The following is a 23,413-nucleotide window of genomic DNA, read 5'->3' on the forward strand; positions in this document are numbered from 1 at the left end:
GTGGGGAAGGAGTCCCAGTCTTCGGCAATGTTCTCCTTGGAGGTCGATGCCTGCTGAGCCTGAGGGCGAAAGGAAGCTTGCACAAGAGCCCCCGCCAGTCTTTCCTCGTCACCTTCCATGCTTTCGCCTGGGACCTCCTCCTGATTGCGCACACCACCTTCACCATCGTGAGTTTCCTCGATGAATAAGACCGAAATGTGAGCATTGATGCGTGGTTTATTCTTCGAGCTACCAAAAGTAAAGATGGCAGAGCCAAATGCAGGAAGAGGGTCTTGTTCGGAGCTTGGACTGCTTGCATCCATGAACTGGCTCGCTTGGAGGGGGTTGGCCTCTGCCCTTCTATGGCAATTACAGCGGCAACATTGGAAATGGGGCTCTATAGCCGGAGGACGAGAAGACCCTCCCCGAGCAGAGCCTCGTCAACTGAGCAGTCTTTGCCGGGGTCTAACCATGTTTGCAGGTGAATCAGCGGCTTGAAGCAGAATTGAAATTTAAGACTTTCCCAACTGAATACGGCCCCCAACTAAATTGGCGCTGCTCTCAGCAGACCTGGGACAACACTTAACTGAGAAAAAGCGGTTACCAACGGAGTTTCCAAATTGAAAATTGGCCTTGACAGCAAGAGCCGTGGCCTGTGAAACAATACAACATGCAGGAGCCTGAACCTTGTTACCACAACACTGAGCTTGACCCTGCTCCATACCTTCCACCACCTTAATAACCTCAACATTCCCTCGATACTTGTTCGCCATAACTGCAGATTGCAGTAGCACCAATTAACCGGACGCTGCATTGAATTCCCATCACCCTCACCTGACCGTTTAAACATCGGCGGCGAGAGACGCATTAGCATTTAAGCGTGAGGTTAAGGCTCCACATGGCTGGCATGTGGCTCCTCCCTGCCACCCGTACTATCACCCGCATCCGGGACATCAGTATCACCTTGGACCAGGTTATCACATTCCTGAGCCTGGACAGTGTTTGGAATAATGTTGGTATTTCCAGTGAGAAGGGTGTTCTCGCTGTCCACTCCTATATTGGCGAGAAGGTCAGCAACCTTGTTGCCTTCCCTTTTTATATGAGTAAAAGAGATAGCTCTGTTGCTGCGTAGCAATTGTTCAATAGCCTCTAGTCTTGCTTCTAGCCTCCAGCTAGTGGCGATTTTCCTTGCTTGGGTTCCATTCTGAATGCGCTTGGCCATGTTAATGAGAATTTGGGAGTCTCCTTCCACGACCAATGGTTGGAGGTTGAGATTCCATGCAAGAATGAGCCCTTGCCATAGTCCTTCTAGCTCAGCTGAGTTATTAGTATCCCATCCTATATTGCCAAAGTATATCTGTATGGGAGAGCCTTCGTGATTTCTTAGAATGCCTCCGAAGCCAGCCATACCAGGGTTGCCTTTGGAAGCACCATCGAAGTTGAGCTTGTAGGAATGCTTTGGAGGGGGGGTCCATTTACCTTTGTTGCTATTGCCACTTTTGGCAGAGCCTTTCTTATGAAGTTCCTTAGGAAGATGCAGTTGCCAGTTGTCCAAGATACTTTTCTCATTGTTTAGAGAGGGAAGATCCTCCTGTGCCCATGATCTTAGCAATATCGTTTCTTTGAGATTTCCACAGAACCTCCTCCATACGTCCTCGATCGGGGAGCATTGGTTTTTGAATATTCGTTTGTTTCTTTCCTTCCATATGCTCCAGAGGATTAGACCAGGGATAATGTTCCAAAGACAATTGAGGAGCTCACTTTTGTAAGGTTTCTGAGGCCATTGTCTTAAAGAGTTGGTAATGTCGTTCTCCAATCTGCATTTTCTTTGACATCTGAAGCTTGCCTTTTCCCATAGCTGATTGGCTAAGGGGCAGGAGTCCAGGAGGTGTTGAAGAGTTTCCTCATTACAATTGCAATTGTAGCAAATGGACGGACCATGAAAGTTTCTTCTTCTTAATTTATCCCAGGTGAGTATTCTTTTATGTCCTACTAACCATAAGAAGTGAGAGACTTTGGGCCAGGAGTCGAGCTCCCATATTTTGCGCCATATTGGGTCAGACGGGATGTTAATATTACTTACTATTTTGTACGCCTCTGAGGGGGTGTAGGTGCCTTTTGGTTGATATCCCCAACGAAGAATGTCATTTCCTTCATTCTGTCTGATATTTCTTTTCCGCAGCTCCTGCTCCAGCTGCTCTGCGTCTTGAAGGTTTGTGTTATGGATTAATTGGTAACCCTGTTTCCATTTCCTGAAGCCGTTCTCCGTGTTCGACAACCAGAACTATTGGATCTTTTCTTGCTGCTGCTCCTGCCTGTTGAATTCTGGAACTGGGTGCAGAATACTGTTGAGTTTTGGCATCTGATTCCATGCATCCGTCCAGAATCTTGCCGTATTGCCATCCCTCACTTCCCAGAAGCTGTGCGTTTGAATTAGGTGGAAGTGTTGTTTGGCTGCATTCCAAATTAGCGAGCCTTTGTCATTGGGAGTGAACCTGATGAGTTCCTCCTGAGGTCTGTTGTTGGCGTATTTAGCTGTCCAAAGCTTGACCCAGGGCTTATCTGGACTGGTTACCCATTGCCACCAGATCTTGGTGCTCATGATGGAATTGCTATGCTCTGGGTCTCTCAGTCCAATGCCCCCTTTATCTTTGGGAGTACAGACGGTGGTCCATTTTACTAGAGCCCATTTACGGTTAGTTGCTGAACCTCCCCATAGGAAGCCACGCTGAAGATTCCTTATTCGTTTTAACACCCACTTTGGCGCTGCTAGGATTGAGAACATGTATAGAGGCATTGCCTGAAGGACCGACTTGATGAGGACCACCCGACTGGCTAGATTTAGAGTTCTATAGGTCCAGAGGTTAAGGCGTGAGTCAAGTTTTTCCAGGAGAGCTTGCCAAGAAGAGTGCTTAATGGCGGAGGCTGTGAGGGGAGCCCCAAGGTACTTGGACAGGAGGGTGGCAGAGGGAAAACCCAAGATGCGAGTCACCGCGGTCTTGACTGAGGGAGGGGTGTGAAAGAAAAAGATTTGCGATTTAGTGCAATTGACATTAGTGCCTGAAGCTTCAGAAAAATCAGAGAGCAGGGATTTGAAGCAGGAGGCTTCCTGGACAGAGGGGTAGCCGAATAGCATGGTGTCGTCAACAAACTGCTGATGGGAGTTAGCAGGGGTGTTGTGAACAGAAAGGCCTTTGAGCTTATGAGAGTGGAGGGAATTTTTTATGTGACGCCCTAGTCCCTCAGCCATAAGAACAAAGAGGAAGGGAGATAGGGGGTCACCTTGCCTGATTCCTCGGGAGGGTTTGAAGGGGCGGGAGGGAATACCGTTCACTAGAATGGAGAAGTGAGTGGAAGTGATTAAACTCATGATCCATCGAACCCACATGGAGCAAAATCCAAAGGATTTTAGCATTTGCTGAATGTAAGTCCAGCTGAGTTTATCAAAATCCTTAGAGAGATCCAGTTTAAGAATCATACCTGCCTGCTTGGTTTGCTTGAGAGAGTGTATTATCTTGTGCGTGAGGAGAATTCCGTCCATAATCTGTCGCCCTTCCACATACCCTGACTGCTCTGGCGAGATAAGCAGGGGCAAGAGGGGCTTTAGCTGGTTCGCAATTACTTTGGATATGACTTTGTATATGACATTGTAAAGAGCAATCAGCCTGTACTTGTCAGGTGTTATGGAGTCTTCCTCTTTAGGGATGAGAGCAATGAAGGTTGAGTTTAGAGAGGGAAGCAGCCAATGGAGAGCTCTTGATTCTTCTACAATTTGCCAGACCTCTTGCTTTATTAGCTCCCAGAAGGTGTGAAAGAACGTTGCAGTAAATCCATCCGAGCCAGGGGCTTTTCCTTCCTTGAGCTGGGCCATAGCTTCATCCACTTCCTGAGATAGAATGGGGCGAAGGAGAAGTTCATTGTGCTCCTCCGTGATGATTTTTGGCACATTTTTGGCGATTTTCTCAATAGCCAGACGCCTGTCTCCTTCAGGCTCTCGATGGAGCTCATTGAAGTGATTGAGGAATTCCTCCTCAATTTCCTCATGCTTTTCTATTCTAGCCCCTCCTTGTTTTTTGATGTAAGGGATGTTGTTGTGCATTCTTCGTTAAACTGTGGTTCTGTGGAAGAATTTGGTATTTCGCTCTCCTTCCTTCAACCATCTAATTCTGGATTTTTGCTTCCAATATATTTCCTCCTGTTTCCTCCTTTCCTCCAGTTGGCTTTGGATGCGTCGTTCCTTTTCCAGAGTTTCTTCAGTGTGCCCACTTGTGATTATCCTTTGTTGTAGTTCCTCTAGTTCCCTGTTTAAATCCTGTTGCGCCATGAATATGTTGCCGAAGGTCTCTCTGTTCCACTGCTTTAATTGACTTTTTAAGAACTTAAGCTTCTGTTGGAACTGATACATCTTGGATCCTTCCGGTGGGATGAAGGATGTCCAAGTTGTTTTGACAAAGTCTTTAAACGAGGGATGCGAGAGCCAGAATGCTTCGAAGCGGAAGGGTCTTCTGGTATGGTTGCCTGGTCTTTGCCACTGGAGGGCTATCGGCCAGTGGTCCGATCCAATGTGGGAAAGAATAACTGCTGAAAAATCTCCTCCAAGGTGAACCGCATTGTCTGATATGAGGAAGCGGTCCAGTTTGGAGGCAATTTGATGTTTGCCTGCTCTGCGATTGCTCCATGTGAAAGTTACATTGCAGAAAGGCATATCTATGAGGGAAGTATTCTGAATGAAATCCTTGAAGTGGGAGTTTTCTTGTTCCATTCTATTTCTACCCCCAATCTTCCCCTCTAGCTTGGTGATCATGTTAAAATCCCCTCCTATTATCCAGAGCAGGTGCCTCCTATTGTTGTTCAGGGCTTCTATAGTATCAAGAAGAGCAATTTTGTTTCCTGTGTCTTGCGGGAAGTAAACATTTGAGAGGTTTCCATGGATGTTCGTACCAAGGATGTGGAAATCAGCCTGGATGAGGTGGTGAGAGGCGTGAAAATCTGAAAGAGGAATCGCTTGTGTACTCCAAGCTATTGCTAGCCCTCCTGAAGCTCCAGAGGCATCTACCACAACCGATCGACAACCTGGCCAAGCCTTGGAGAGAATACTGCCTAACGTAGAGCTATTACATTTGGTTTCTTGGAGAAAGCACATTTGCGGTTTTTCCATTTTAATCATGTTTTTTAACATTCTGAGTTTTCCTGGGCTGTTGAGCCCTCTTACATTCCATGATACCAGCTTCATGATTTAACTATTGAGAGAGGGTTTGTAGTACTTCGTCAACTTAGCATACCTGCCCGAGTCTACCAGGATTTTCCCAATCTCGATCGTTCGCTGGAGATCCGTTTTTCTTCCTCTCTTCTTGGTGTCTTTTGGGGGTAAGCTACCGTCCCATCGGCTTCCTGGCTGAATGCCTAGTTGATGCTGATGAAAAGCTCTGGAAATGACCACTTCCAGCTTATTGAGCTGATACTCTGATATACTATCATATGCTTTCTTTTTGCATGCCATTTCCAGTTCTAGAATGTCTAATCCATTCAGATCTATGCTCTCTGGTTCTTCTTCCATTTGTTGCACTTGATTGCTCCCCTCCATATTGATTTCTGAGTTTTGTGGGGGGTCTGACTTTCCATCAACTTCCATGTCCTTGCATTTCCCTTCCGTTTCTTTCTGTCCATCAATAAGGGTGATTGGATTGATGATGGGAGGTTTAGATTTGGATGAGGAGGCTGATGGAGGAGGGGGGGAGGATGAGGACGGAGGGGCTTGGGTGGCTTCAGGGATCGAGGGAGGCTCATCAGAGGTACTCGCGAGAATTTCAAAGCTGTTCTTTGTGGCTGGGCCATGGTTGAGGTTTTGCTGGGGTTTATTCCCATTAGAGGGTTTCTTGTGCGCACGCCGTCTGCTTGGGGCTTTAGTGAAACCGTCCTGGGTTTGGGCATCTGAGGGATCAGGATTAGTAGATTTGGCATTTAGCGGACAGTCCTGGAAGAGATGCCCAAGAGCATGGCATTTTCTGCAGCGAAAGGGGACATGCTCATAGTCCAGAGGTTGAACCCATTCTTCATCACGGTGAGAGAGTGTTACCGATTCTGGAAAAGCTTCATTCAGTCGGATAAAGACACATATGCGGGCATACGAGGTATATTTGCGCATTTTTGTTTCTTCTGCTGCCCTAATGTATTCTCCTATTCCATTTCCTATGCCTTTGAGAATGTCCTCGTCCCAATATTCATCTCGAAGTGAGTACATTCGAATCCAAACTGGCGCCCATGTGAGATCTTCCTTATCCGGGTTAAATTTAGGTATCCATTCCCTCAGATACAGACCCGCTGAGTTGAAAAGGTAGGGCCCCGCTCCCAGAATTCTGAATTTGTCCTCAAGACAGAAGAAGATCGCCGTAAAGAAGCCTTTCGGCCCTAGCTGCAGGGTTACATCTCCTTGGGGTTTCCATTTCGCTGCAATCCATCCATATAGGGCTCTTTCCGTCGGCCAGAACCCTATGAACTTCCCAATGAGGGCATGATCCCGCATGTACTCTATTCGCTGATCAATCTTGTGTCCCGGCAGCTCTATCCTGGGCCTTTCTTTGGCTATGGGCTTGCATGTGGTTGAAGAAACTTTCGGGGCATCCTTAGGTTTCTCCCCATTGTCTTGTTCGGCGTTGGCTTTGTCCTTGCGCCCTTCTTTCACCTCATTCCCATGTTGATACCTCTTTTCTTGATTCATTACCTCCCTGTCGATATATCCAAAAACGAAGTCCTGTTCAGGATCGTGCTGCATGGTGTTTGCACTGGGGGAGGGCTCTGACGCCCTCCCCTGAGGAGATTCCATTGTCCTTCTTTAGTTCCCTGCAACATTGCTGCACTACAGGTATCTTGGTCCGGTTCTTGAGTGTGTCTAGTGGGTTGCCGTCTGCGCCGTCACAGAGTTTCTCAGAACCCTAATCGCATCCGTTCCTAATATTAATAATGTTATTAATATTGTTATTAATAATTATCAATGATCCATATGAAGTTAATGTTCATAAAATAAATATTAAATGTATTAACTAATATTAGTTGTTGAATTGAGGCTTTTGTGTTCCATATCAAGTTTTATGAGAAAGAAATTCTGCATAAATCACATAATAATACATTTTTCGATGCGTTTTGCACCAAGGAGTATGGTCATCATCAGTAGAAGTTGAAGAATGAGATCATGGCTGCATGTTAAATAGGGAGAGCAAATATTCCAACAGCTAGGTTTGACTTGAAAATGGCTATATCGGACTACACTAGACCAATGACTATATTTGACCATGAAACGGCTAGATTTGACTAGCCAAATGGATTGGCCCAAAGAATGGAGACAAGGACTAATATTATATTTGATAGAATTATTTAATTATAATGATATTATTAGATCAATAGTTATTCAATGTATTATTAATGTTTAATATCAATATATTCCTTAATGTTGTGAATGCTATTAATGTCAAAAATGATAAATTTATGAAATGCTACATATGAATATTATTTTAATATTTTTTTGTTGGTTTTGTTTACTATTTAAGTAATACATTAACTATATTTGTGTTAAAAAATAATAAATCTAAGTAATATTAATAATAATAATAATGGAGTAAAATGCTAACATATTTATGTTTAATTTCTTAATAATAATATATTAATAGATATAGGGATTATTAATATTAGTAATAGATTTATTATTATCCTTAATATAACTAAAATAATAATATTATAAAACTAATTATTATCTCATAAATTATATTATTATTATTATTATTATTATTATTATAATACTTTACTACTATTATTATTATTATTATTATTATTATTGTTATTAATGGTTTGGGTAACTTATTAATATAAATTTATTACTTAAGCTATCTAATGTAAACTTGAAATTTCTACTTAAATCTAAATTTTAGATCAACAACTATCTATAATAGATCATTTTAACCAATTAAGTTAGTTATGAAAAGGACCATCTAATAAATATAAGGAAATGAAATTGAGGGAGATTTCTGAAAGGACCAAAAATTAAAGAGGAACTAAGGAGAATGAAAAGAGGTTAATTAAAAACTTCACCACATGATAATCAGGGAAAGGGAAAGGAAATAGATACTTAGTTCAAATCATCAATTGAGGGGGGAGAAAGAAATCAGGTGACTAAAAATATTAGAGAAATGAAAAAACAGAAACAACAGCGAACCAGAAGGCGAGGGGGAAGAAACAACTTGGGAGAGAGGCTAGGGATCCAACAATTACTGATCTTCCAGCCGTCAATTATTACTAAGGTTGTGTACTTTCATCACCAAAATTTTAGGGAAGCCATTGAGATTGAAGAAAGTGCCAAGCAATCTCAATAGAGATGATAGCTAGAAGATCAATACTTGTTGGATCCCTACCCTCTCTTCCTACTTGTTTCTTCCGCCTCGCCTTCTGGTTGGCTTTTGTTTCCTTTTTTTGTTTCTCTATTTTTTTCGGTCACCTAGTTTTTTTCACCCCCCTCAATTAATGATTTGAACTAAGTATCTATTTCCTTTCTCTTTCCCTAATTATGATGTAGTGAAGTTTTTAATTAACCTATTTTCTTTCTACTTAATTTCGCTTTGATTTTTTGGTCCTTTTAGAAATCTCCCACATTTTCTTTTCCTTATATTTGTTAGATGGTAATTTCATAACTAACTTAATGGGTTAAAATTATCTATTATATATAGCTATTGATCTAAAATTTAGATTTAAATAGAAAGTTCAAGTTTGTATTGGATAGCTTAACTAATAACTTTATATTAATAAGTTAGCCAAACCATTAATAATAATAATAATAATAATAATAATATTATTATTATTATTATTAAAATATTACTATAATTACAATAATAATATAATTTATGAGATAATAATTAATCTTATAATATTATTACTTTAGTTATATTAAGGATAATAATAAATCCATACTATTACTAATATTAATAATCCCTATATCTATTAATATATTATTAGTAGCATAAAACACATAAATATGTGAATATTTTACTCAATTATTATCATTAATATTCCTTAGATTTATTATATTTTTAACACAAATATGAATAACATATTACATAAATAATAAACAAAATCAACAAAAAAAAATATTAAAATAATATTTATACCTAGCATTTCATAAATTAATCATTTTAGACATTAATGGCATTCACAACATTAAAAAATATATTGATATTAAACATTAATAATACATTGAATAACTGTTGATCTAATAATATCAATATAATTAAATAATTCTATCAAATATAATATTAGTGCTTGTCCCCATCCCTTGGTTTAGTCTAGTTGGCTAGTCAAATGTAGTCGTTTCATGGTCAAATATAGTTGTTGGTCTAGTCTAGTCTGATATAGTCATTTTCTAGTCAAACCTAGCCATTGGAATATCTATCCTCCCTATTTAACATGCAGCCATGATCTAATTCTTCAACTTATCCTCACAATAAACCACACCCGTTGGTTCGAAACATGTCGACAATTGTATTATAAAGTAATATTAGTATTAATAATATTAAAAAATTAAAATAATATTAGTAATAAACTATATTAATAAAATAAAATTTATTATTATTATTTTCAATACTAAATGTTCTAAATGTGGTAAATATTCAATATTAATGATGATGATGATGTTGATGATGTTGTTTAACGTCCGCTGAAACCAAACAATGGTCTATAGGACCTAAAGAAACAAATTATTTATTTTGATTTAAGATTTTATTCCTATGTTCAAAAAGCTTGGAGAGAAGCCTCCCTAGCTCACTATATTTTTGGCATTGTAAAAGACTAGGTTGTAAAAGGCTAGGAAGGTCACTATTGTAAGAAAGATTGTGAAACTGAGATCTAATGTGATTGTACACGGGGCACTCTAAGAGGAAGTGGTTTTCATCCTCGATGTTCCTATTCTCACATATATGGCAGATCCTTTCCATCCATGGCATTTTAGGAACTGCCCAACAACCTGTTTCACTATGGAGCTCATGAGAATTCGTTCTAATCTTTTCTATATTAATTTTCTTCTTTGAGCTAGTTGAAATAGAGAGATACTTTCGATCTTATAGGGTGGGGTTGATGACCTTCTTATAATAACTTAATTTTCTTTTAGCTGCTAAATCTTTCTCACACCACATTTTTTCTTTGAACTTAGAAGTAACAATATTTTTAATGTTATTTATGTTTTGTAATGCATCATTTTCGTTGATCTCCCAATAGTTTAACCAGGCCCTTATGTCTTTATGCCACCCTCGATTGAGCCTTAGGTGGTTTTGGCTGGAATTTAAAGCTAGCAATTTATAAATGTCATTAATAATTCAAATATTATTAATTAAATTTCTTTAAATTTAATATTAAAATTTAAATGTTATTAATAATATTAATTTAAAAAAAATTATGGTGATTAATAATATTATTTTTCTAAAGAAAGCTTAAAAATTTTAATGTTTCAATTAATCTTATCAATATTAATGTTTTGATTAGTTAATTTTAATTAATTTTATATTAATTAACAATTATTTTGAGTGAACAAGGTTAATTATTAAGGTAAATATAAGGTTGACTAAGTTTTAATGTGGTCATATATGACTATGTTTAACTAATGTAATTGACTAAAATAATTATGTCTTAAGTAATTTTTCTTTTAATTATGTATTAATGCTTTAATTAATATATCAACGTTTAATAGTATTATTAATTAATATTAATATATTTATTTAAAAGTTTCAATTAATGGCTAAGTAATTTTTAATGTTCTAAATCATTTTTTAATGTTTTAATTACCTCAAAAAATAATTAAAATATGAGTGTTATATGAGTGTTAATGAAAATATGAGGTATAATGTGTTAGCATTGAAATTTAAAGTGTTAATTGATTATTAACACTAGTATTTAATAAATTAATGAACACTCATAAAATAACTATTAATAACTTAATAATAATTTTAATATTACTATTTTAAATAATGGTTTACGTCATTTTTAATATTTTAATAAGAAAATTAATTAACTAATTGACGCTATAGTGATTGGAGTGGTTTTTGAGAATATTAAGACTGCCTCTTGTCAAATAAGATAAACTTAGATTGATCAAATATGAACGTACTCATATTTAACTATGTTTTCGTTCATATTTAACTATGTTTTACTAATATTGTTGACAATATATTAAGTATATTATAATTATGTATTATTAATTTAATTAATATAACAATATAAAAATGTTAATAAATTAATTAATTAATAATATTATTAATGAATATTAATATATTAATTCCAACGTTTTTTAATAAATAATTTAATTAATATATTTATATATGTTTTAATTAATAAAACCATTTAATACTATAACTATATAATATAATTGAATAAAATAATATAAAATGATATAAAAAATCATATAATATATTTAAAATTAGAGTTTAATAATTTAATAATCGTTGATTTTTTATGTTGTTCACTGTATAATAAGAACCATAACATTGTATTATTATACAAAAATTCTAATAAGGTTATATCGATGTCACTAATTTAACTTTATACTTAAGTTACGAAACACTGCACAATATATTATAATTTAACACTATTATTTAATACTTATTTATATTATTTAAATAATAATGAAATTCTATTTATTATTGATTAATTATCATAGATTTTTTTGTTAAGAAGATACTTTACAAAAGGGAGTCAAAATTGGTTGGATGCAGCAACAAACGTAGTTTTTTTAGCAATAACAATTCAACCTAGGCAACATGGATAATTTAATAAATTAATATTCCATCCACTATAGCACTATCTCAAGTGCGCATACCTTCCAATCCCATGCATCCATAAGAAACCAGTCACCTAATGGAGTGGATAAAAACAACAAAACCCTTGACAAGAGGTTGGATAGATATAGGTAAATAATAAAACACTTGAATGTTGCTTGAAGAGACATATGTTCGAGAATGTGAACAGTTAAAGGTTTCAAAATCAATCCATGTTGCATTGCATGTTTTATAGGTTTATTTGTTTATTTTATTTTTCACTAATTAGCATACTAGTTATTAGCAACACAAATTTTTAATCATGTTTTGTAAAAAATAATTTAAATATGGTTTAAACATGTGATTTATATATGCAAGGAAGTTATCACTTCTAATTAAATTCGTTGATGGACTAGCAACCACAAGAATTTTTCAATTTAGAACATCTAATAAAAAAAATAATTAGGAAAATAATTAAAGTAGTCAATTCCACTATAGGAGAAGCATATTGGAGTAATTACATTCACAAAAAATTCATATGATCTTTTTCAGAGTTGTTGTCTACACGGATTACAAACCCCTAAAATTTAATTTGTTTGGAATGAAAAATTATTTTCCATTTATAACATTTTTTTCCAGAAACTAGATCATTTTTTCCAGAGGTTGACCTTAGACGGTTGGCCGAAAATTTGAATTTTAATGTTATTCCCCTACCAAATTGTCCTCTCTCTTTAAAAAAACAAACATACTGTCCTCGGATGGTTTCAAACGAAACCTTATGCCCACAGTTCATTGTAAGCCCACCACACTGAACAATAGCCCTCAGTTCGTAGCTACCTGCTAACCGAACTCGCTACTTACCAAAGTTATCTTGTTGTCGATATGTTTCTCTCCTTAGAGATGATGAACTTGTCACGATTTCATTTAAGAGATTATCGGGAGATCCTGAGGAGCCATTTGAGTGTGTTATTGCTGGTAGTTGTGTAGCTGAGTAACCACTCCCAGTTCCCCACTCAAGGCAAGGATTACTAAAAAATATTTAATAAATTTAAGTTATGTGTTGAAATCATAATACAAAATGAGTTTATTATTAATGAATTTTAAAAATAAAATAATTTTTCTTCTATTAATTTTGATGGCCATATTCTTAAGAAAATATTGACTTTGTATCCGTGGCATCACACAATGATCACTTACTTCCTTGTGCATAATGTTTATGCGGGATGATATCATAAACTTCTATCACTAAATGTGGTGAACATTAAGTATTCATTAATTCATACACCTTATAACATATATTTAATTTCTGGAAGATGTAATAGAACAGGGAATTCATATTATACAAAAGGTGGCTAGTTAGGCATTTAAGTGGAATGAGTAGAACCATAGGAGTATAGTGTCAATCACATGCATAATTATGTAGAAATGTTAAAAAATGAAGATGATATTATTGTATACTACGGAGTTTAATTTCCATATCTTTTAGGATGCTTCCTACTACTTATTGGACAAAGTGGTGTATATCAATGCATTTTAAGTTACATTAAAATTTGAGTTAAAATTTTAATATTTATTTACTTATTTGACATGTTTATATGGAATTGATTTTTTGAGAATGGGGATTTGTATCGAGTTGTGGGTTTTTTTTCTGGGTAATATTATGTCTACATGTGGGGAAGTACTTAGTTTTTTTTCTTAATTATTTTATTTCACTTAATTAGTAATTATCATTGAGTTATTAATTAAACACGTCAAAAAAAATTGAGCTAAGATAGGAAGTGAAGGTGGATGAAAGAGGTTAAACAAATATTTGAGGTGTGTGTAAAAAAATAAGATGCCAAAGTGAATATCGGTGAAAATAGTGGAAGGTAAGAAGTGATTATGGAATTTAATTTAGAAGCAAAACAGCCATCCAAAGAATTAAAATTGGCTTTTATATTATTATATAGTAAACGTTTAACTTTAAATAATTAAAATAAGTCATGGGAAGCCAAAGTAGATGTATGCTATTTATGAAAATTTCCCATTAATAGATATATGTTTTGGAATTCGCATTAAAAAAAGTATGTAATGAAGATCTGAAAGGGAAAAAAGAGAATTGAGTGGAAAAAGAGATTTCTCACTCAATTTTTCAAAGGATGATGCATGTCTAGAATAGTTCATGATTACAAAGAGTTTGTAATTACAATTTTATGGACATTTTTCCTTGTCAAAAATGATGAGCTTTTTAAATCTTTATCAAAATTAATAAGGTTTATAATACATGATCAAAATATTAAAATTCTAGAAATTTTCTAAATAAAAGTAGGAAGAATTTAGATAAACAAAATAGAGACATGCATGGAAAATAATGACTTTTTGATATCTTATGTATTAAGAAAATTCTTTTATATTTCTAAAAGTATTTGTATTTATGTGGATATTAAAATGAGTGTCAAAGATGGTATATAGTAATATATATTATCACATTAAACATGGATATTCATTGACTTATTTTTATATGTGTACTTTAGCCATATTTTTTAAAAAACCTTATATTTCAAAAGTAAGTGTTTGATTGGGTAAAGAAAAGTATTTTTCATTACAACTTTCTTTTAATCAATAATAAAATTTGACACGCTTGATGAATCTTTGAGAAATGATTTTTTTACAACAATTTTTCTATATTTGTAATTCTTTTTTAATGTATGGTATTATAGGTGAATATACTCATTTGAAAAGCCAAAGATATAGAATCTAGGTGAATATTCATTATAAAAAATATAATTTTCTATTAAAATTGGTAAGTTTTTGTGAATTTCATCCCTTTAATAATACATATAAAAGAGAATAAGAGAATTTCTATCCAAATGAAGAAATGTTTTTTTTTAGAAAATGTCCAAAAAGTTAGCTAATTGGTTAAATTTCACCACTAAACTTTTCCCCTCCTATGAACCCATATTCGTCCATTTTATTGTTTATACGTGGGTTTTAGACATAAATCATTTTCCATTGCATTTTCTTAGGATTTTATATGAATTTATGATTAAACGTTAGAAAGAAATCGTATTTCTTTTTATATTTGAGTTAATTTTCAAGGGTTTGTGCTAGATAGGCTGTTGTGCAAGTTTTAATGTTTGCACAAGGGATATTTTGGGTTAATAAATCATCTAATGTTGAAATTCTAGTTGTTGACAGTCACTTTCCACCATTGATGGCACTCACTCTTTTTCAATTAGTCACAATTTCTTTCCACTGTTGATAACATTCACTCATCAACATTTTTTGACATTAACTCTTCATTGCTACTAAACCTTAGAGATATTGTCATTGTGGTAACTCCCACCGATGCATGTTGCTACAATTCCATTCATGTTGCTATAACTCGAACACTTTCTAGGTAGTCAAATTGCCATACAATTTTTGGGAAAATGGAATTCAATTTGGAAATTCTAAAACACAGGTTAATGTCAAAATGAGCCAATTTGATTTTTGCAAGGCTATAGTCTAAAATTTAGCATGGTTTCAGAGATACTAATTTTTTTTCTAAATGCATAAAACTTGTATTTTTTGTTACGACTATTTTCTAAAAATTTATTTCTAACATAACCAAATTAGCTAGTGGATTCTCATTCTTATTTTTTCATCAATGAAACAAATCACAAATAAATGTGTATTAATCAAGAAAATATGCAAAGCATATTTGTGGGAATTATTTTTCTATTTAAGGAGTTTAGTTAAGTGTTGTTGTAACAATTTATTTTTATGAATTATCCTTGCATGTATAAATACCATAGGGCATAAATATGTAAGGGGTAGGACCCTTAAAGGAATCTCCAAATGATGAATGAAGTAATTCATTGAGCTGTCATTTATGATCATAATTCATGGATTTCATAGACATTATAAAATACAAGGATATTTGTAGAATATGGGGAGCAGTGATGTCATAAAGATACAAACAACAACCTGATCCAAAACTATCAAATCTAAATTGATTAACAAAGGCGAGTTAAGTAAAAATTTTCTTGACTATAGAATCTTATTTCCCTACATCCTTAAATTATTCATCCCACCCATGTCATACAAAAGAATGACATCATTTCGATAATTACAATGCTAGTTTGCTATGAGAGAGAAGGTATGAGGTCATTGCATCAATCCATAGTAGATGTATTTTGATTCATGGCATTTCCTTGGAATCAAATTGTTCTTAAATTATGATGTGATATTTCTTCGTGATCCGTGTGATATTGGTTATTCTTATGGTATTGGGTGATCATATGACTTGTGATTGTTCATAATGGAACCTTACTTTTACATAATGGAAAGTTTCACATAATAACCCATTTCTTTATTGTTTTCTTAATAATATTGGTAAAATGTAACCATAAATATGTACAACTCAACACATATTTAATCCTAGTGAGAATTAAAGTTTCCCAATAGTTTCCTAAAATATAATACAGTATGATATTTGTGACGGCCCAAATAGGGGTCCTATAACTACTACTACATTAATTCAATAAGTTTCACAAACATTCCAGAACAAGGGAAATTTCATTTTATAATACAAAAACCCTAGCATATACACAAAATTTGAACTTTAACACAAAAATTTACCTCCAAAATATTATACATGTCATTGTAACAATTTAAATAGATAAACTAATAAAACTGAGAATGCCTGATCTCATGGTTTGATTCGAGTGCTCCTATTGGGGCTGCCCAACTTATTTTACCTCCTAGCCAACTAGGAATGGCTTCCTAGCCTAGGGAATGTGTGTAGGTTACCTGGCCCTCAGAGAGCAAGTCCAACTGGTTGTAGTGTGTCTAGGTTAGATCAATCGAGCCCTCTCTAATCAACTCAAGTTTGAGTTCTCCCAACTATCTCTTCCACACCCACTATAAAATCCAATATGCAAAGAAAGCCTTAAAAAAACAAAGATCAACAACCCATCTTCCATTTTCCCTACGTTGTTTTATGCCTAGCTTCCTCATTTGTCTCAAACACCTCTCATGAATTCCCCCCATTATTCGAGGTACTTGCTGTGAATGCCCCCATCTTTTGACTATAATGATTTTGACTTTCAACCCCCCTAACATCTCCTCGAGTGTCCCCCTCTTTCTCATTCCAACTACTCCTTATCCCTTCGTTAACATTCAGGTGGAATTTTCCCTAACCACTCATTAATTCAACAAAACATTACCATTCAAAATGTTATTATTTTGATACCATGAGATATATAATATGATTCTAGTAAATGTTACCATTCAATAAAATATTTTATTTTGATAAAGTATCATGATTCAATAAAATAATGTAATTCTAATATGTATCACAATTCGATAATATTATTTTAGAATATTAGTCAAACATGAGGAATGTTATTAATTTAATAACTAAAAGGATCATGTTTAGAATATACTCCTTAATTATAAATCATGTTTTAAGGTTAATTAATCACTAATTATGATTAACAATATATTTAATCATTCAACACTTTAAGCTTTAAAATACTAGTGTATTCTTGCCGCATCTAGATATGTAGCTAGGATAATAAGATTAAGTAGGGCATTACAATACGCCATATTTTATTAACAAATACCCCATAATAACCTACATAAAAATATAAAGAAAGATAGGAGAGTGTATACTTCTGATAATGTAATAAGAATTATAAACTTCAAATATAATTGAATTGCCTATTTCCACCTCACTTTAAAAAAACACATCCAAAAATACCACTCTAATGAAATAATTATTTTTTAATAAAAAATAACAAAATTCAATTTGTACTTCCCTGTTTTTATTTTTCAAACCTATTTTACTCTACCGTCTTTAGAACTTCACTTTCGTTTAATCTTTTTAGAATTAATTTATATTAATAAAATAAATTAATAAAATTTAATTTAATTTATTTTTTGTGTTTACGTGAAATTTATAAATGGATTTATATTTACCTTTGGCTCAAATATTAAAATGATTTTAACTTTAAATATAAATGCAATTGTAAAAATTGTAGGTATCATGGTTGTTTAGATGAAACAATCGTACACCCAATGATGTTGTCAGGTCACATATTTGGTGAGCCTGTCCTTCCTGTTCATCCCAAACGAATGTTCTGACACCGGCACTCTTCCTGTTCATCCCAAACGAATGTTTCATGAGTTTGGTTTGGCTGAGCGCACCATTTTCATGAAAATCATAGAGCTAACTAACGCTCTTATTTATATCAAGTTGGAAATCATCATTCGAAGCTCTCAAGTTATGGAATTCTCGTCGACTCAGCACCTTTGAGGCTTGAGCAACATCAAACTTGGAAATGATGCAATTGTATGGAAATAATGTTTTGCGCACTATAGCCACTAGCGTATGGTTGTAGCTACTAAAGCCAATTGGAATGGGTAGGATTGGAAAGAAATAGATTCTAGAGGTTTATGCCAACTCCCTATATCTTAATGAACTCCATGCATTAGTAGACCAATGGCAGAGAGCACTCTAGGTAGTGCTTTAAGTTGAGAATATCTCTTCCTCTAAAGGGTCTAGCACCTAAGGTAGCTGCAGTTGTTTCACCCGTGAAAGATCCGTTAGTTGCAGTCCCTGGTGGAGATTTATAAGACATAATTCCATAGCTCTTAGCGGTGAAGTCCCCATAAAAAAATCTATATCCATATCCCATAAAAAAATCTATATCCATATCCCATGCCAGCAGCAGGGACAATAGACCGAGTCTTACCACAGTAGAGAAGGTGGCAGAGACGGTAAGAGTTTCAGTCCCGGAGGGTGTAACCTATTACGTATTTTAATGCCGTGATTCTCTTCTTAGAACTCCATTGACCATGCTTTTCGAATGTTGCTGGTCGCCCAGTCCATTTTTAAATCTTCAAAGAATTCGATTTTAAGGCTGTTGTCAAAGCCAGTGCATCCGATAATAGAAAGTGACTCAGTCGGAATAAATATTCGATAGGAGTTTTCTTAGATTATAATTGGGAAAATTCTTCAAATTTTGTTTTTGAATAGACCATATTTTGAAACAATGAAACTTCTCATTAAGCATGATTCTACACCCTTTGTGACCTTTCTGTGATGGATTTTGTTATAAACTTTTTCTCAGATTTTGTTTTTGCTTTATAACCTACAATGCAAACACTGAATTCTGTGGACGTTATTAATTTCGTTTTTAAATGCAATATCCATATAAAGCTTATTCTGGTTGGATTCACATATAACTGTTATGGTTTACGGTGAATATTTTTAAAATTTTGTTCTCTTTATTCATCTTCTTTTTTAAGCATTACACTAATTATTAAAAATAGAAATGAAAATATTATAAAATTTTATATAAAAATAATAATCTTTTTATAAAATACGACGAAAAAGTAATAGTTCACTTTATATTGAATTTTTTTTCTCTGTAAAAGCTATCTAAGTAATATATTATATGTACAAAAAGGTTACAAACATCATGACATTCCTTCCAGAGTCAAAAGAATAGCTCTGGGCCTGCATACTGTAAATCTTAAAGCTCCCGCGCAGGGGCAGCTTCTTCCAAAATCAAACTGTGATTTCCAAAAAAACAAAAAACCCACACAGGGGCGACAGAGAGCACAACAAAACCCACACATGGGCGACAGAGAGCACAACATTCATGACAGTAAACTAGACATGTGAATACCCACGCAGGGGCTATCAGTAAAAATATTCTGATTTGTATAACTGACAGGTGTCAACATGACTGAGTTACAGATGTCAGCTATGCAATTCAAATTACCAGTGATGAGGGAAAACCAAAGCCATGACCACAAACTCAGAATTAACCAGGACCAGACGACAGGAGGCGAGTGCCAAAAGACCGTAACAAAGAAAGCATTAACTCGAGGATCAAAAAATAAAATCCAGACGTTACCCGCCATGGCATCAACGAGCTGGAGATTGTTGGAAGGAGGCGAAGTGTGCATCTGCCGCTTCAGCCAGGCTTGGATCCTCCACCATATGAGCCCACCCGTCGCCTTCCTCGCGCCCTTCCCACATTTTCCACCAAGTGTCTTCGTCAACATCTGGAGGAGGTGGCCCCACCGGAGGGAAGCGGTCTTGCCGACTTGTCTCCTCCAAGCTTCCAACAACAGACTTTGGTTGCGCTTGCCGACTCGTCTCCTCCAGGCTTCCAACAACAGATGTTGGTTGCGCTTCAGCAACATTCTTTTCCACTGATCTCCCGTCATCTCCAAGACTGATCTCCCTGCCCATGTCTTCCATTATTTTTTCCTGCGTGTTCTGGAGACGCTCCTCCTCAGGAAGTTTTGTGAACATGATGGAGATATGGGCATTAATGCCTTCATAATCCTCTGTTCTGGGCAAGGTGAAAACCACAGAACCAAAAGCTGGGAGCTCCGTCTTCCTTTCACAAGATCCCCCAACCTCCACATATTGTCGAATGGGAAGCGGGGTTGCTCTAGCTCTCCGGTGGCAGAAGCAGCAGCAACAATGATGGTGCTCATTAGCTGCAGGTGATCTTGAGGATGATCCTCTGGATGGACCTCGTCGACAAGGCTGCCGTTCACGTAGTTTTGCCATTGTAAGTCTGAAGCTACCTCTGTTTCTTCGTTGTAGATTCTGGAATAGGTAGCCGCAACAGTTTCCTTCCAATTTGCTTTCAAGTGCCCGGCTTTCCCCTTGTCTTCCTCTGCTCGTTGGCCAACAATTCCTCTGCCAGACTCGATGCTGCAAGGCACCCAATTGCTCTCTCTTCCCCACCCAGCAACCAGAATGGCCACAAGGACAATTCCCCAGGCTGCAGGGGACTGAACCAGAACTTGGCCGGAGCTTGCTATGCTTCCATGACCGCCAACTTTCCTCAGGCCAGAATGCCTTGAGCGAGCCATGAAACTTGTAATATTCTCCCCTAAATTCTCGTTGCAGGTGCACAATAACTCTTCCCTGCTCCGCCATCTACCCCGTCTCGTCTTCATTGAATGCCTGCTCCACTTGGGGTGGCTTAATGACCATATGACGGCCTCCATTGGGGAGCTTATGGGTTTACACGGGGCAGCCCATGCACTGCATGTGGCATGCCTGTACGATTGGTTTCGACACCCGCATCCGGGGTGTCATTATCCCTGAGAATGAGAGTCTCACAGTTCTGCTGGAGTTGATTGTTGGGGATAATGTTCAGATTTCCTTCAAGGAGGGGCTGGTCTGAGTCAACCCCTATATTAGCTAGAAGATCGACCACCTTATTGCCATCTCTCTTAGTATGATGAAAAGAGATGGCATTGTAGCTACTTATTTCCTCAGCCATGTGGCTAAGCCTAGCCTCCAGTCTCCAGCTATTGGCCACCTTCCTGGCTTGTGACCCATTTTGTATACGAATGGCCATATTTATGAGAATTTGGGAATCTCCTTCTACAATCAATGGTTGAAGATTGTGTCGTCTAGCTGTAAGTAATCCTTGCCACATACCTTCCATTTCAGCAGAGTTGTTGGTGTCCCACCCTAGGTTGCCAAAGTAAATATGTTGTAGGATTCCTTGGTGATCCCTGATGATGCCGCCAAATCCTGCAGTGCCCGGATTACCTTTTGAAGCCCCATCAAAGTTTAGCTTGTATGTGTGCATAGGTGGGGCTTCCCATCTTCCTTCTTCCTTGCCTTTGCAGTTTGTTGTCTGCTGAGGGGCTGGTTGCTGTAGCATTTGCAGTCCCCAGTTGCTTAAGATGTTTTTCTCATTGTCTTCAGTAGGGAAATCCTGTTGAGTCCAAGTTTTTAGTGACATGGTTTCTTGAATGTTGGCATGAACTCTGTTCCAGATGTCCTCCTTACTCGAACTAATGTTTTTGAATATGCGCCTATTCCTTTCCTTCCAAATGTTCCATAGAAGAATACCTGGAATAATATTCCATAGGTGGTTGAGCAGCCCATTGTTGTAGGGGTTTTTCGGCCACTGCCGAATGGTTTTTATTATTCTTCCCGCCTCTCTGCATCGTCTTTGACTCCTGAACTCCACCTTTTCCCAAATTTGAGTTGCTAACTTACAAGTATCCAATAGATGCTGTAGGGTTTCTTCATTCTGATGGCAATTGTGGCATAACGAAGGTCCTTGGAAGCTGCGCTTCTGCAGTTTGTCCCATGTAAGAATCTTCTTCTGTCCTACCAACCAGAGGAAGTGAGATATTTTGGGCCACGTCTTGAAGCTCCATATTCTAGCCCATAGTGGATCCGGGTTGGTGGTGGTGCCTACTAAAAGGTTATAAGCCTCAGAAGTGGAGTAGGAACCTTTGGGAAGATAGCCCCATCTAAGTATGTCCTCCCCATTGTTGTACCTGATGCTCCTCTTTTTTAATTCATTATCAAGGGCTACTGCTTCCTGGGTGTTGCTGGCGTTAGTTATATGATTACTCGTTTGCCATTTTCTGAAGCTCGTGCCCGATTCCGGGTTCCAAAATTGATAGACTTTGACTTGCTGCTGCTCTTGTTGTCCCGGAATTAATGTAGCTGGAAGAACCGCTGAGAGTTTAGGGAGCTGATTCCAAGCATCGCTCCAGAATCTGGCACTATGTCCATTTCTTATTTCCCAGAAGCTGTGTTTCTGGACCAACTGATGATGGAGAGTTGCCGCATTCCAAATGAGTGAGCCTGTGCTGGAAGGAGTAAATCTAATAAGCTGTATTTGGGGCATGCTGTTGGTGTATTTGTCTGTCCAAAGTTTGGCCCACGGTTTATCCGGGTTTGTCAACCATTGCCACCAAATTTTGGCAGTCATGATAATATTACTGTGCTCCGGATCGCGAATGCCTATACCACCTTTGTGCTTGGGTTTGCAGACAGTGTCCCATTTCACAAGAGCCCACTTCCGATTCGTGGCAGAACTTCCCCAAAGAAAATTTCGTTGTAGATTCCTTAGGCTCTTTAAAACCCATTTAGGGGCAGTCAGGATGGAAAAAAGATAGAGAGGCATGGCTTGAAGGATAGAATTTAGGAGCACAGCTCTGCTAGCCAGATTGAGGGAGCGGTGAGTCCATAGATTTAATTTGAATTCCAATTTTTCAATAAGCCCACGCCAAGTTGGTTGCTTTATTGCGGAGGCCGTGAGAGGCGCCCCAAGATATGTGGAGGGGAGAGAGGCAGATTGAAAACCCAAAATGCGAGAAACAGCCCGTTTTACAGAGGGCGGGGTGTGGAAGAAGAAGATGTGAGATTTAGCTTTGTTGATTTGAGTTCCAGAGGCGATGGAGAAGTCATTGAGCAAAGATTTCAGACAAGAGGCTTCTTGAGCAGAGGGGTAGCCATATAACATCGTGTCATCAACAAATTGCTGATGGGAGGAGGCAGGGGTATTATGAATAGAGATTCCCCGAAGGTGGTTTGAATGAAGGGCCTGCTTGATATGCCTTCCTAATCCTTCAGCCATGATAACAAATAAGAAAGGGGATAGAGGATCCCCTTGTCTGATGCCCCTGGATGGTTTGAAGGGGCGAGAGGGCAGGCCATTTACAAGAATGGAGAAATGGGAGGAGGAAATGAGGCTCATGATCCATCTTACCCAAGTGGCGCTAAAGCCAAAGGCTCTCAGCATGCTTTGAATATAGGGCCAACTGAGTTTGTCAAAGGCTTTTGAGAGGTCGAGCTTGAGTAACATACCTGCTTGCTTATCCACCTTAAGTGAGTGGAT

At 36.8% G+C, this 23,413-nt stretch overlaps 1 protein-coding gene across 1 annotated transcript; it reads right to left on the bottom strand.

Annotated features, from left to right (window-relative positions):
• Nucleotides 1-4,084: 4,084 nt before the first annotated feature.
• LOC149171992 (uncharacterized) lies at nt 4,085-5,137 on the bottom strand. The gene has a single exon (XM_089426160.1). It carries the CDS (start codon nt 5,135-5,137, stop codon nt 4,085-4,087), a length of 1,053 nt encoding a protein of 350 aa, XP_089282286.1.
• Nucleotides 5,138-23,413: the final 18,276 nt, after the last annotated feature.

The sequence above is a fragment of the Pinus tabuliformis genome, chromosome 4_2, assembly GCF_031772625.1.
Source record: "Pinus tabuliformis cultivar Carrire ecotype Pingquan chromosome 4_2, CPIR1, whole genome shotgun sequence".
Classification (NCBI taxonomy): domain Eukaryota; kingdom Viridiplantae; phylum Streptophyta; class Pinopsida; order Pinales; family Pinaceae; genus Pinus; species Pinus tabuliformis.